General features: G+C 47.0%; 1 protein-coding gene across 1 annotated transcript in view; it reads left to right on the top strand.

Moving 5' to 3' along the window:
- Nucleotides 1-9,302, top strand: part of PHLPP1 (PH domain and leucine rich repeat protein phosphatase 1) — a 148,416-nt gene extending 139,114 nt beyond the window's left edge. Inside the window, exons 16-18 of the mRNA XM_033154564.1 lie at nt 2,916-3,110; nt 5,029-5,257; nt 7,850-9,302. Coding sequence (XP_033010455.1) covers nt 2,916-3,110; nt 5,029-5,257; nt 7,850-9,004 — 1,579 coding nt within the window. The 3' untranslated portion in view covers nt 9,005-9,302. The remainder of the gene's footprint in view (nt 1-2,915; nt 3,111-5,028; nt 5,258-7,849) is intronic.
- Nucleotides 9,303-11,366: the final 2,064 nt, after the last annotated feature.

An 11,366-nucleotide genomic window follows, 5' to 3' on the forward strand; every position in this document is an offset into this window, starting at 1 on the left:
TTCGAATCCCCGCGGCGGGGTGAGCTCCCGTTGCTCGGTCCCAGCTCCTGCCCACCTAGCAGTTCGAAAGCACATCAAAGTGCAAGCAGATAAATAGGTACCGCTCCGGCGGGAAGGTAAATGGCGTTTCTGTGCGCTGCTCTGGTTTGCCAGAAGCGGCTTAGTCGTTCTGGCCACATGACCCGGAAGCTGTATGCCGGCTCCCTTGGCCAATAAAGTGAGATGAGTGCCGCAACCCCAGAGTCATCCGCAACTGGACCTAATGGTCAGGGGTCCCTTTACCTTTATGTCCTGTCCGCAGAAGGTCCTCTCTTCCATCTTTTCCCAAACCCTTGTCTTGTGTCTAAGGGGCCCTTCTCAACTATCCCTATTCAGTCCAATGTTTTCCACTGATTCATCCCACACCCTCAGTTCAAGATCCTAAGCATCCCCTCCTCTCTGGGACCTAGGAAGCTTCTTGTATTCAGCTAGGCCCTTGAAGGACCTAGTTCAATGTTGTCTGCACTGATTGGCAGCAGCTCTCCAGAGTATCCGGCAAGAGCTGCTACGAATTGAATATAGGGCCTTTGGAATGCAGTGCATGCCACGCAGGTTGTGCTGTGGTCTAAACCACTGAGCCTCTTGCGCTTACCAATCAGAAGGTCGGCGGTTTGAATCCCCACGACGGGGTGAGCTCCCGTTGCTCTGTCCCAGCTCCTGCCAACTTAGCAGTTCAAAAGCACGTCAGTGCAAGTAGATAAATAGGTACCTCTGTGGTGGGAAGGTAAACGGTGTTTCCATGCACTCTGGTTTCCATCACAGTGTTCTATTGTGCCAGAAGCAGTTTAGTCATGCTGGCCACATGACCCGGAAAGCTGTCTGTGGCCAAACGCCGGCTCCCTTGGCCTGAAAGCAAGATGAGTTCCGTAACCTTATAGTCGCCTTTGATTGCACTTCACCTTCCAGGGGTCATTTACCTTTTTACTTTACCTGCATGTACTCTACCTCTGGACCTGTAATATATACTTTAAATTAAAGCCTTTGCTCTGTTCAAGACATTTTATGATGCACGCCTGACTCCGGAGAGTATTTCTGCTTATATCTTCTTCCAAGTTAGCAGCAGAGATTTGGGTTTTTCTTTGCTTATCCAACCTACAGCAACAGAGTGTGGTGGATATGTAGAAAAGATGCAACCTGCTTGCAGCGAGTCTCTCACGCACTTTAATCGCCCCATCCGTAAAGGCATCTGCAGCAGAGTCAGTCCCACTTAGCGCAGAGGATTAGCTGGAAATCTGGTCTCGTCTGCCTCAGGGGTGCAGCCCGTGCGAGGGGTCAGGGAGCATGTCTTGCCGCTCACTTATCTGTGTTCAAAACACCCAGCTGCCCTCCCCAAACAGGGACTCCTCATTTGTTTGTGACTCACTTAATGTTCTGTCGATCTGGGCTGGTGTGGCATCACAGCTGCTGCTGATCTGACCTCCACGTACACCTAAAAACAAAATAAAACTGCTCCACACCCATCAGTAAAGTCGGCATGGATAGTTTGCAGAGCCCCTGCAGTCCCTCGGCTGATACGGTGGCAAGGGCATGAAGCGTTGAGGCCATCATAAAAAGATTACTGCATTCATTTCGCCTTGCAGGTGTGCCTTCCTCTCTGTAGTAAAACGTAGGCAAAGCCTGCTGCTGCCTGCTGTGCAGAATTCACTCAACACCAAATAGTACAGTAAGGGCAGACAGGCTGCAGAGCCCAGTGGTGCAAACAAGCTCGTTTCCTACCATTCTCTGATCTTTTGACTCTTCTTTTGGCCTCATTTCTGTAACTGTGTCTCTCATTATCACCTGTGCATCCTCAGTGTTGCTCATTCTCCAAAGAAGTGTTTGACGAGCATTGTGAATAACTTGGGTTTGAAAAGGGAAAAGCGATGGCATAGAATCAGTCTTGGGTTAGAAACAGCGGGTGTTGAAACAGAAATGGTCGAAGTGCAAGCCTCATAAGAAATGTGCTCTCCACGTAAGAACTTAATACGTGTCCACGTGCTATATAAATTCTGCCCGGTAAAAGCTGGGATTAAAAAACAAGAACACCAAAACAATACTTGAATAATTACAAAAAGAAACTGGTTGGCAGGCAATTAGTATAAACTAGCTTCAAGGCTGAGTTGGGATTTGAACCCTGCTCTCCCCTGGTCATAGTCCAACACTAAACACACTGTGAGTGCATGTTCTCCCTGAGAGTAATATGTAGGTTGAATATGATATTATTAACAAAGTCCTGAATTCTCCACCTTGGTTTCAGATTCACCGCCTCTTTTCACTTTGGACTGTGAGAGTAGGGCGTCTCATTTTAGGGGATGAACTATTTTCATTTTTATTTTTTGCAAATTTCTTTAGTGAGGGGTCGTAAAATACGTTTTTGGGTGTGAGGAATTAAAATCTGATATTACTTTTTGTGATTGGAGAACATTTAATTTGCTAAGTCTACATTTGATGAAGAAGCACATAAACAGCATTTGGGAAACCAAAGAAATTTAATTTTACCTTCTGAAAATGTCAGGTAATGCTATAATAATAATAATAATAATAATAATAATAATAATAATAATAATAATGTTAACATATAATATAACGGCAAGTACTTGGCAATCATTTTTAGTTTTACTTACCAAGCATATTCATTTTGCCAAAACATATTTTGGATTCCCAAGTCATACGGCAAATTTTAGCACCCCTCATTTTTGGAATTTGAAAGTTGAAAAGTTCAACACACCCTACGAGAGTCTCAGTAGACCTGTGTATTGAATGAATTTGTTTTCATAATCCATAAAAGGGGTGGGGAGTTGAAGAGTTTGATGACCTGGCCGTGGAAAATTTGCCGTGGGAAGTGAATTTTTTTTGTTTTTTGTTAAGCCCTGTTTTCTTTTTGCTTTCTTGCACAGGCTGTGCGTGGCGGCTCTTTCCGCCAACAACTTCTGCGACAACCGGGAGGCCCTCTACGGCGTCTTTGATGGGGACCGCAACGTGGAAGTGCCTTACCTCTTGCAGTGTACCATGAGCGACATCTTGGCAGAGGAACTGCAAAAGACAAAGAGTGAAGAGGAGTACATGATCAACACTTTCATTGTAATGCAGAGGTTAGTTTTGTGGCCCAAAGATTGCAGATTGGTCAGCAGGTTGTCTGCCTCGTGACACCGGACAAGCCCAGTCTTCCCAAAACCCTTTGAATAAGTTTTGTTTACTTTTTCTGGTCACCTCCGGAGGGCTGATTCAAGACTTGGCAGTTCCCTCATGCAGTGCCACTGAAAAAATGTATCCACCGTAGCCTTACGCAGAGTGCAGATGCAATCTGGGAAAACACGCAGCAGCAGCAGCAGCCCCCTAGTGGTTACATATTCCGGGAAAGACCAGCAGTGATGGTGTCTTTTCAAAGAGATTTGGCTGCTGTTACCAGGCTTTTTTCTTTTCTTCAGTTTACCCGGGTTTTGAGACCACCTTCACTTTAGTTGCAGAGCAGTGACGTAAATGGGAGGAGGATAAAAATATAACACACCGGCTTGTGTTTAACGTAGCCGCCCCGTCAGTGGAAATATTTCCACTTGAGCCATGGGACTACACCCTCTCCACACCCTGTGCCCTCCCCTTCAGAGGTCCCCTAGAAGAGATTTAGGGGACGGGGGCAGGGAGAGAGGAGGTCGTCCCCATTGCACAAGTCGAATTCCTTGCTCTGATGGGACAGTTACTTAGTACTGCTTTGGAAGCGAGCCTCTCATTTTAATCTGCCAGTGCCAGATACCACAGATACTACAGAGCAGAAGCAGGTAACCATTTCCCCCCACCAAGTGGAATTACCTCGCTGCTGCTTCTGCACTGCTGAGCAGAGACAGAAATGGGTCAGCAGCAGTTTTGCCCCAATGCTGTTTGTCACAGCCTGCTTTCTCCATTAAATTTCCCACAGCCTAATCCTAAGGACTTTAAAGACGTTATGAAGATAAATGCCATTTGCTTCTCCCTGTATCTCCCCCCCCCACCCAATATAAAACTTCAGAAAGGATCAAACACGAATTATTTTATTTACAATTGCCTAACTGCATTGCAGCCCATCCAAGTATTAGCCCAGAATGATTCATCAAAGATAAATTGTTTAAATTGAAGGCCAAAGTGGCTTTTGGGAAGAAAAAGAAAGGAAAGAAATGCTTTTGTATAGATTTAATGTAGGCTTGGCAATCCTGAGACGACTTGAAAAGACCAAATTTTAAGAGTTGCCATTAATATGAAACTTAAATCATTGTCTGGGCCAACTCACAAATCCATGTGTCACTCTTCTTTGGTTCCATGCAGCAAAGACTTCTTTTTTTCCTACTCTCTCTCTCTAAAGGAAGTTTATTGCCTCCAGTTGCTTTGAAAAGGAGTATAAAAAGAACTAGAATAACTGGGAAATAATACTCTCTTTCTGAGCTCCCCCTCCCCACAATACAGCTGTGGGGAACTGGATCTGGGCCAAATCTGACAGGCGTGTGTGGCTGCTCACCTGCCGCGACAACCAGCTGATCATACGCACTTTCAGAGCCCCATGCAAAGAGCCCTGTTCTGTGATTTGAAATCCCAATGGTCAACTGATTGCAGGGCATGTCAGAAGCCCCTTTTAGCCCAGCCTCCTTTTTTTACCTGCTCACACCTGATGTCAGGTGATCTTGCTTGTCCATAATGGCCTAGGGTTGCCCACCCCTAACCTAATAGGAGTGCAGGGCTTCCCACCACCACCACCACCCCAAACACATTCTAGACTTACCAAAATTCTTTCCCCCCTTGACTTGCAAATTTGCTTCTGTGGTTCGTTAAAAGCGGGCGCCCTAAATTTTACATGAAATTCTGGCAGCGGTTCTATTAAGGTGGCGGCATAGGACCCTTCGTGGGCTGTGTGGCACGGTTGGCATTGCTCTGGACGGGGAGGGGGGGGTCCCTATCGATTTCTCTGCCGACGCGTGAGAACCCGACGCTTGCGTTGAACCTGACCCCACCTGTTGTCAATGTTCTTTTCCTTGGAACCCTTAGGAAACTTGGAACGGCTGGGCAGAAGCTTGGAGGCTCTGCTGTCCTTTGCCATATCAAGCATGACCCGATAGACCCAGGCGGATGCTTCACGTTAACCTCTGCGAATGTGGGGAAGTGCCAATCCGTTCTCTGCAGGAACGGCAAACCTCTGCCTTTATCCAGGTCTTACATGATGAACTGCGAAGAAGAGTTGAGGAGGATCAAGCAGCATAAGGCCATCGTCACAGAAGTAAGGAATTGAGTGGGGGGGAGGACCTATAGAATCACAGAATACATAGAGCTGGAAAGGGACCACAAAGGCCCAACGCCCTGCAACACGTGGATCTTTTTGCCCACCGTGGATCTCAAAGCCACAGCCCTGATATTAAGAGTCTCATGATGAGCATATAGGTTGCTCCCCTTTCCAAACCTGTGCTGGGATGCTCCGGACAGGATTCCTTTCTGTTTGCACAAATTTCCAGCTATAGCTGAAAGGGAGGTAATGTCACTGAAGCAGCAGCTTAAAATAGGAAGATGTTCGTGGTGTCCTGTCTTCCTTAAAGAGGAAGTGCTGCCCTTATTTAGCATGCAAAGCCTTTCCCAAGCAGGGTGAGGGTGAGCTTGGTAATAATAATAATAATAATAATTATTTATTTATTTATTTATTTATTTATTTATTTATTTATTTATTTATTTATTTATTTATTACCACCAAGCTCACCCTCACCCTGCTTGGGAAAGGCACCCATCCATCTAGGGAAAGAACCCCACCCATCTAGCTGGGTTTCCCCAGCAACTCTGGGCGGCTCCCAACAGAATATTAAAAAATAGAATCAGACATTAAAAATTTCCCTAAACAGGGCTGCCCTCAGATGTCTTCTAAAAGTCAGGCAGTTGTTTTATTTCCTTGACATCAGCTGGGAGGGCGTTCCACAGGGCGGGTGCCACTACCAAGAAGGCCCTCTGCCTGGTTCCCTGTAACCTCACTTTTCGCAGTGATGGAACCGCCAGAAGGCCCTCGGAGCTGGACCTCAGTGTCTGAGCTGAACAGTGGGGGTGGAGACGCTCCTTCAGGTATACTAGGCCTTTGAAGCCGTTTAGGGCTTTAAAGGTCAGCACCAACACTTTGAATTGTGCTTGGAAACGTACTGGGAGCCAATGTAGGTCTTTAAGGACTGGTGTAATATGGTCTCAGCGGCCACTCCCAGTTACTCTCAAGCAAAAATACGCTATTTCTATGCAATTCTGCTTCCAGCAATGTGTGACGTAGTATTTTGCTTACAAGACTTCGCATCTTCCCACTGTTTGTATATCACATTCTTGGTGATAACTATTTATAGTGTTTAAAGTTCATCGTGTATACAAGGTCTTACTTAATTTTAAGAGACTTCCTCCGTTTTCACCTCTCCCCCCCCCGCACCCCCTTGTGCTTTCTCCTCCTCATTTTTTTGTCTGCTCACACCAGCAAACAAGCCAGCACCCTTGGGCTAATAAACTCCTCTTATCTCGACTTGCTTGGATCATAAGCCAGCCAGTAGCTTGGGATTTAAATACATACATGGCATTGATTTCTCCAAGACTTGTATTTTTAACGGCGTCTCCCCCCCCCCCCCGGATGTTAATCCACCTCCCTTTGGGAAATGTCATATCTAAAGAGGAAATGTAGTTAAGGAACTGGGGCATGCAGAAAGCATTTCCACTCCAGGGCATCCGACTGAAAACAAACAGGATTCCACACACCAACACCTTCTTCTCGTGGCATCTTGCAGGCTTGATAGAAATATGTCATTTCCCGCCTTGCCAAATGAAGATGAATAATTTTGGCTTGGATTAGTTGAGGAAGAGATATAGCCAAACCAGTCCCTCAGCTTTTCATGTACACTACAGTGTGTGCGCATTTTATGTCAAGCACTGAAGGGATCTGGAGCAGATTATCGTTTGTGAGCGGAGTCCTTTCCACCACGCTATTTAGAAGCCATGTAGATGAAACAAATTTGTCCTGTAGGCCTCCTGTCAGATCTTGGCTGAAAGATGAAGCATTTTTTTCTATGTCTCTATATAGGCAAGTGCTGCCATGTTTGTTCCATTGTGAGGCCAAGTAGTTGGTTTATTATATGCTGCGTTTCCCGCAGATTTGTGCTCAGAGGTGTTTACAAAAAATGACTCTTTAAAGATGACACCATAAATAGAATGTGTGATTAAAATTATATTATCGCTTTGCGCTGACAGTTCCATGATTAACCATTTATTCAAAATATATCAAAGGAATTTAAGTGAGCCTAAAGTTTTCAGACAGGCCAGTTGCTATTACAAAAGTAGCCCCAAAGCTGTTGACAGTAGGCCTTTTTCCAGGGTGGGGTGGGTGCCGGATTCAAGTCCAGAAATCCCCCTGTGGCAGGCGCTCCATCATGAAGGCTCCTGCGACAGGAAAGGGGGCCATGTCAGGTGGAAGCAAACACCCCCTGATCCCTTCCTTGGTTCTGTACTGTCAGAATATGACAGCAACTTTTAATCTGTTGTCTCAGATGATAGTATCGGCACACTGGGCCTAAATGATGAGCAAAAGAGGAAGACCCGGCAGCTCCAGGGCTATGGCCAATGCTAGTCCTGCTCAGAGTAAATACACTGAAGTTAGTGGGCAGTTGGATCCATTAATTTCAGTAGGTCTACTCTCAAGTAGAACCTAGCTGGATACAACCTCCAGGATCCTGAACCCAGTTCCATTGCTTGCTGATGTAGTAATGTATTTTCTCATGCCCCTTGGCTCCCCTACCCCAACCCAGCCTGTATGGTTAACAATCCAACCGTTCGCCATAATTAGATGTATCCTCCTCCTTTCCAGGATGGCAAAGTGAATGGCGTGACGGACTCGACGAGGATCTTGGGATACACCTTCCTCCACCCGAGTGTGGTTCCTCGCCCTCACGTGCAGTCCATCACGTTGACTCCTCAGGACGAATTCTTCATTCTGGGCAGCAAAGGCCTCTGGGACAGCCTTTCCATCGAAGAAGCCGTGGAAGCCATCAGGAACGTCCCCGACGCCCTAGGAGCCGCCAAGAAGCTCTGCACGTTGGCCCAGAGCTACGGCTGCAACGACAGCCTCAGCGCTGTGGTGGTCCAGCTCAACGTCACCGAGGACAGCTTCTGCTGCTGCGAGCTCAACGGCGTCCCCCCTCCCAGCCCGGGCATCTTCCCCCAGTCGGTCAACGTGGTCATCAAAGACAAGCCTTCGGATGCCCTGGGGATGCCCTCCTCGAGCAGCGGCATGGCCTCCGAGATCAGCAGCGAGATCTCAACCTCCGAAATGAGCAGCGAGGTGGGGTCCACGGCCTCTGACGAGCCCCCTCAGGTAACCATGAACGAGAACAGCCCGGCCTACCCCAGCGAGCAGCGCTGCATGCTCCACCCGGTCTGCCTGTCCAACTCTTTCCAGAGGCAGCTGTCAAGCGCCACCTTCTCGAGCGCCTTTTCGGACAACGGGCTCGACAGCGACGACGAGGAGCCCATCGAAGGCGTCTTCTCCAATGGCAGCCGGGTGGAAGTGGAGGTGGACATCCACTGCGGCCGCGCCAAGGAGAAGCTCCTGCTGCTGCAGGCCCCCGCGGAGGCCAGCGACGAGGGCATCGTCATCAGCGCCAACGAAGACGAGACCTGCCTCCTCCGCAAGGCCGACCCTTTGGCCACTGGGACCATCGGGCGCCGGCGAGGCAACGGCTCCGTAGCCCCTCAGGAGAGGAGCCACAACCTCATCGAAGTGGCGGCCGACGCGCCGCTCAGGAAAACTGGGGGGTACTTTGCAGCTCCGGCTCAGCCAGATCCCGACGATCAGTTCATTATCCCACCGGAGCTCGAAGAGGAGGTCAAGGAGATAATGAAGCAACACCACGAACAACAACAACAACAGCAGCAACAGCAACAGCAGCAACAACAACAACAACAACAACAGCGGCAATACCAGATGGACCAGCTGCCAGATTATTACGACACACCGCTATGACCGAGCTTGACAAAATAAGCTGACCAGACACTGAGAGCTTGGAGGCTCCTTAGGTTTGTATTACACTAGCAGGGTAGGGAGGGGAGAGAAAGAAAGAGAGAGGGGGTTTTTTTTGGTTCCAGTTTCTCTTCCAGACACTTCCCCCTCTACTGAGAACTGCAGCTGCTTCTCCTTGTTTGTTAGCTGTAATAATCACAGATTATTCCCTCCCTTCCCCCTCTCTTCTAGTGATGTTTCACCAGTTAGAATTGAACTAGTTTAACTCTTCCCCTTCCTTAACATATCAGATGTAAAAAAAGCAAAGAAAAATAAGAATAAAAGGTTTAATATATTGCAGAGAAAACTGAGGATGACGTTGATGTAATATTTTTTAAAATCGTTCTCTCCCCCCCCCCCACCTTGGTTTGTTTGGAAAACACAGGGCAGTATTGCCAGTGCTAAATGATTAAGTAATATTGTAATACTGTATTTCTTTGAGAGAAAAAAAGGCTTTTTTTGGTCTTGAAAATGGATAGACATTTGTAGAATTATGGAGACTAACTCCTAGGAGTTGCTTTTACTCTTTCAGGTGACTTTAAGTCACTGAGATTCACTAATTTTCTCTGAGAGAACAGCTGATTGGGAAATTCCTGTAAATAACTCAGTGTTGTATAGTGATGCTTCGAACTTTTTTTGTAGTCTCGGCAGGAGGACGCAACCTGACGAACTGATAGTTTGTCTTCCCCACCCCGAATCCCCAACCCCCCCAGGGGTGCTTTCGCATGTATGTCAAAAGCTCCCTCCGCCGACATGCGATACAACCCAGCTTGGAGAGCAGGGAGATCGTAGGAGCACTGAGGGTCTCCCAGAGCTGGTTTGGAGAGCGTTGGCCCATCGTGTCTATGGCCGCCATTGGCTGGCTGAGCCAAAGTCACCAACAGTACGTTTGCTCATGTGTGGAATTGCCCCTAAAGTGATCGGTTTTTTGGGCTACAACCCCATAATGAATTTAGCAGGAGAAGCGGCACATGCTGTGTAGGAATTAGGTGGATATTGGGCCACAAACACATGAGTTACTTTAATTTTTTAATTATTTTTTTGGTCTTCTTCTTCTTCACCATTAACTCTTTCGCAGGCACATTTTTGTGTGTGTTCCTCCCTGCTGCCACAACCAGCATGATTGTATAGAGTTCATTTACTGTAGATCATTTACATACCAAGAGTTATATTAAAAGAAGAATGCACAAATGAACATGTCATAATTTTTGTTATAATAAATACGAAAATTTACAAATAATTGAAGTCTGCGGTATGCTTGCTGTTAGACGCTGGAGGAGTCGGGTTCTCAAAATTCCTTTTGGCAGCATTTAATAGATATAATCTGGCATGGCATTGTCCTCTGCAAAACTCTTGAAAAGATCCCAGTGTTTTTTTACACACACACACACGGTATATGTGCAGGATGTGAGAGACATTGAAGCAGTGTGTTGCATATTGCAGGGAGAACAAAATGTTGTGAGTGACTGGTAGAGAGTTTTCCAAAATTAGGATGGTCCCAAAATGACTGGTGGAAGCCCTACAGACTCAGCAGTGGAAACTGGAGTTTGTACAACAGTGTGTGCAATAACGTATGCCAGGAAATGCTTGTATATCCACGAGGAGAGTTTGCTTTTAGTCTTCTTTTTGTAACGAGGATCACCGTTCTGCCTTGCTTGTTCTTTGCAGACAATCGTACAGTTACCATGAAGGATTCTTGAGATGTCTGTAGTTGCATCTCACTCTGGTGCCTGTTTCTGCCCATTTCACCCTCCCTCCCGCTGCAGCTGCTTGCACTGCTAAAGAGGCAAGCTGCTCTTGGGTTTATTGGGCCTCTGCCTCTTGTATACCCAGTGCTATTTTTCTAGAAAAAAAGGTGCTGGAACTCACCACAAACTGCTCCTTCCTCCATTCTCTTAGAATGGCAATGGCGCCCACCTGAGAGAACTTGAAAGTTCTGGCTGGTGGGTGGGGTGGGGTGGGGGAGCCCTGCTTCTACATGGCAGCCTAAGCATCAGTTAAGTCAATCATCAGACTTTGTTTCCAGCGGCTATGTTCAGACGGCGGATTATTTTGCTTTCCGATGTTCCCTTTACCTGATCATTTTGCTTTCCCAATGTTCCCTTACCTGATAATTTCCTCGTTTTATTTGATCGTTTGCATGGCATAAAAGTAGTTTCTGCAAATCTAGTGGACTATTGTGGAAGTTCAGCGCTACTTCCCTTGTTAATTACTTCCGGGGGGGTGGGTGGGGGGTGGAGAATCTGATCGTAGGATTAAAGTGATGAAATCTGTGGCATCCCGCCCTTTTCAATGCGTGGATCATGGGGGGAGCAGAACTGCACGT

The sequence above is a fragment of the Lacerta agilis genome, chromosome 7 (genome assembly GCF_009819535.1).
Source record: "Lacerta agilis isolate rLacAgi1 chromosome 7, rLacAgi1.pri, whole genome shotgun sequence".
NCBI classification, from domain to species: domain Eukaryota; kingdom Metazoa; phylum Chordata; class Lepidosauria; order Squamata; family Lacertidae; genus Lacerta; species Lacerta agilis.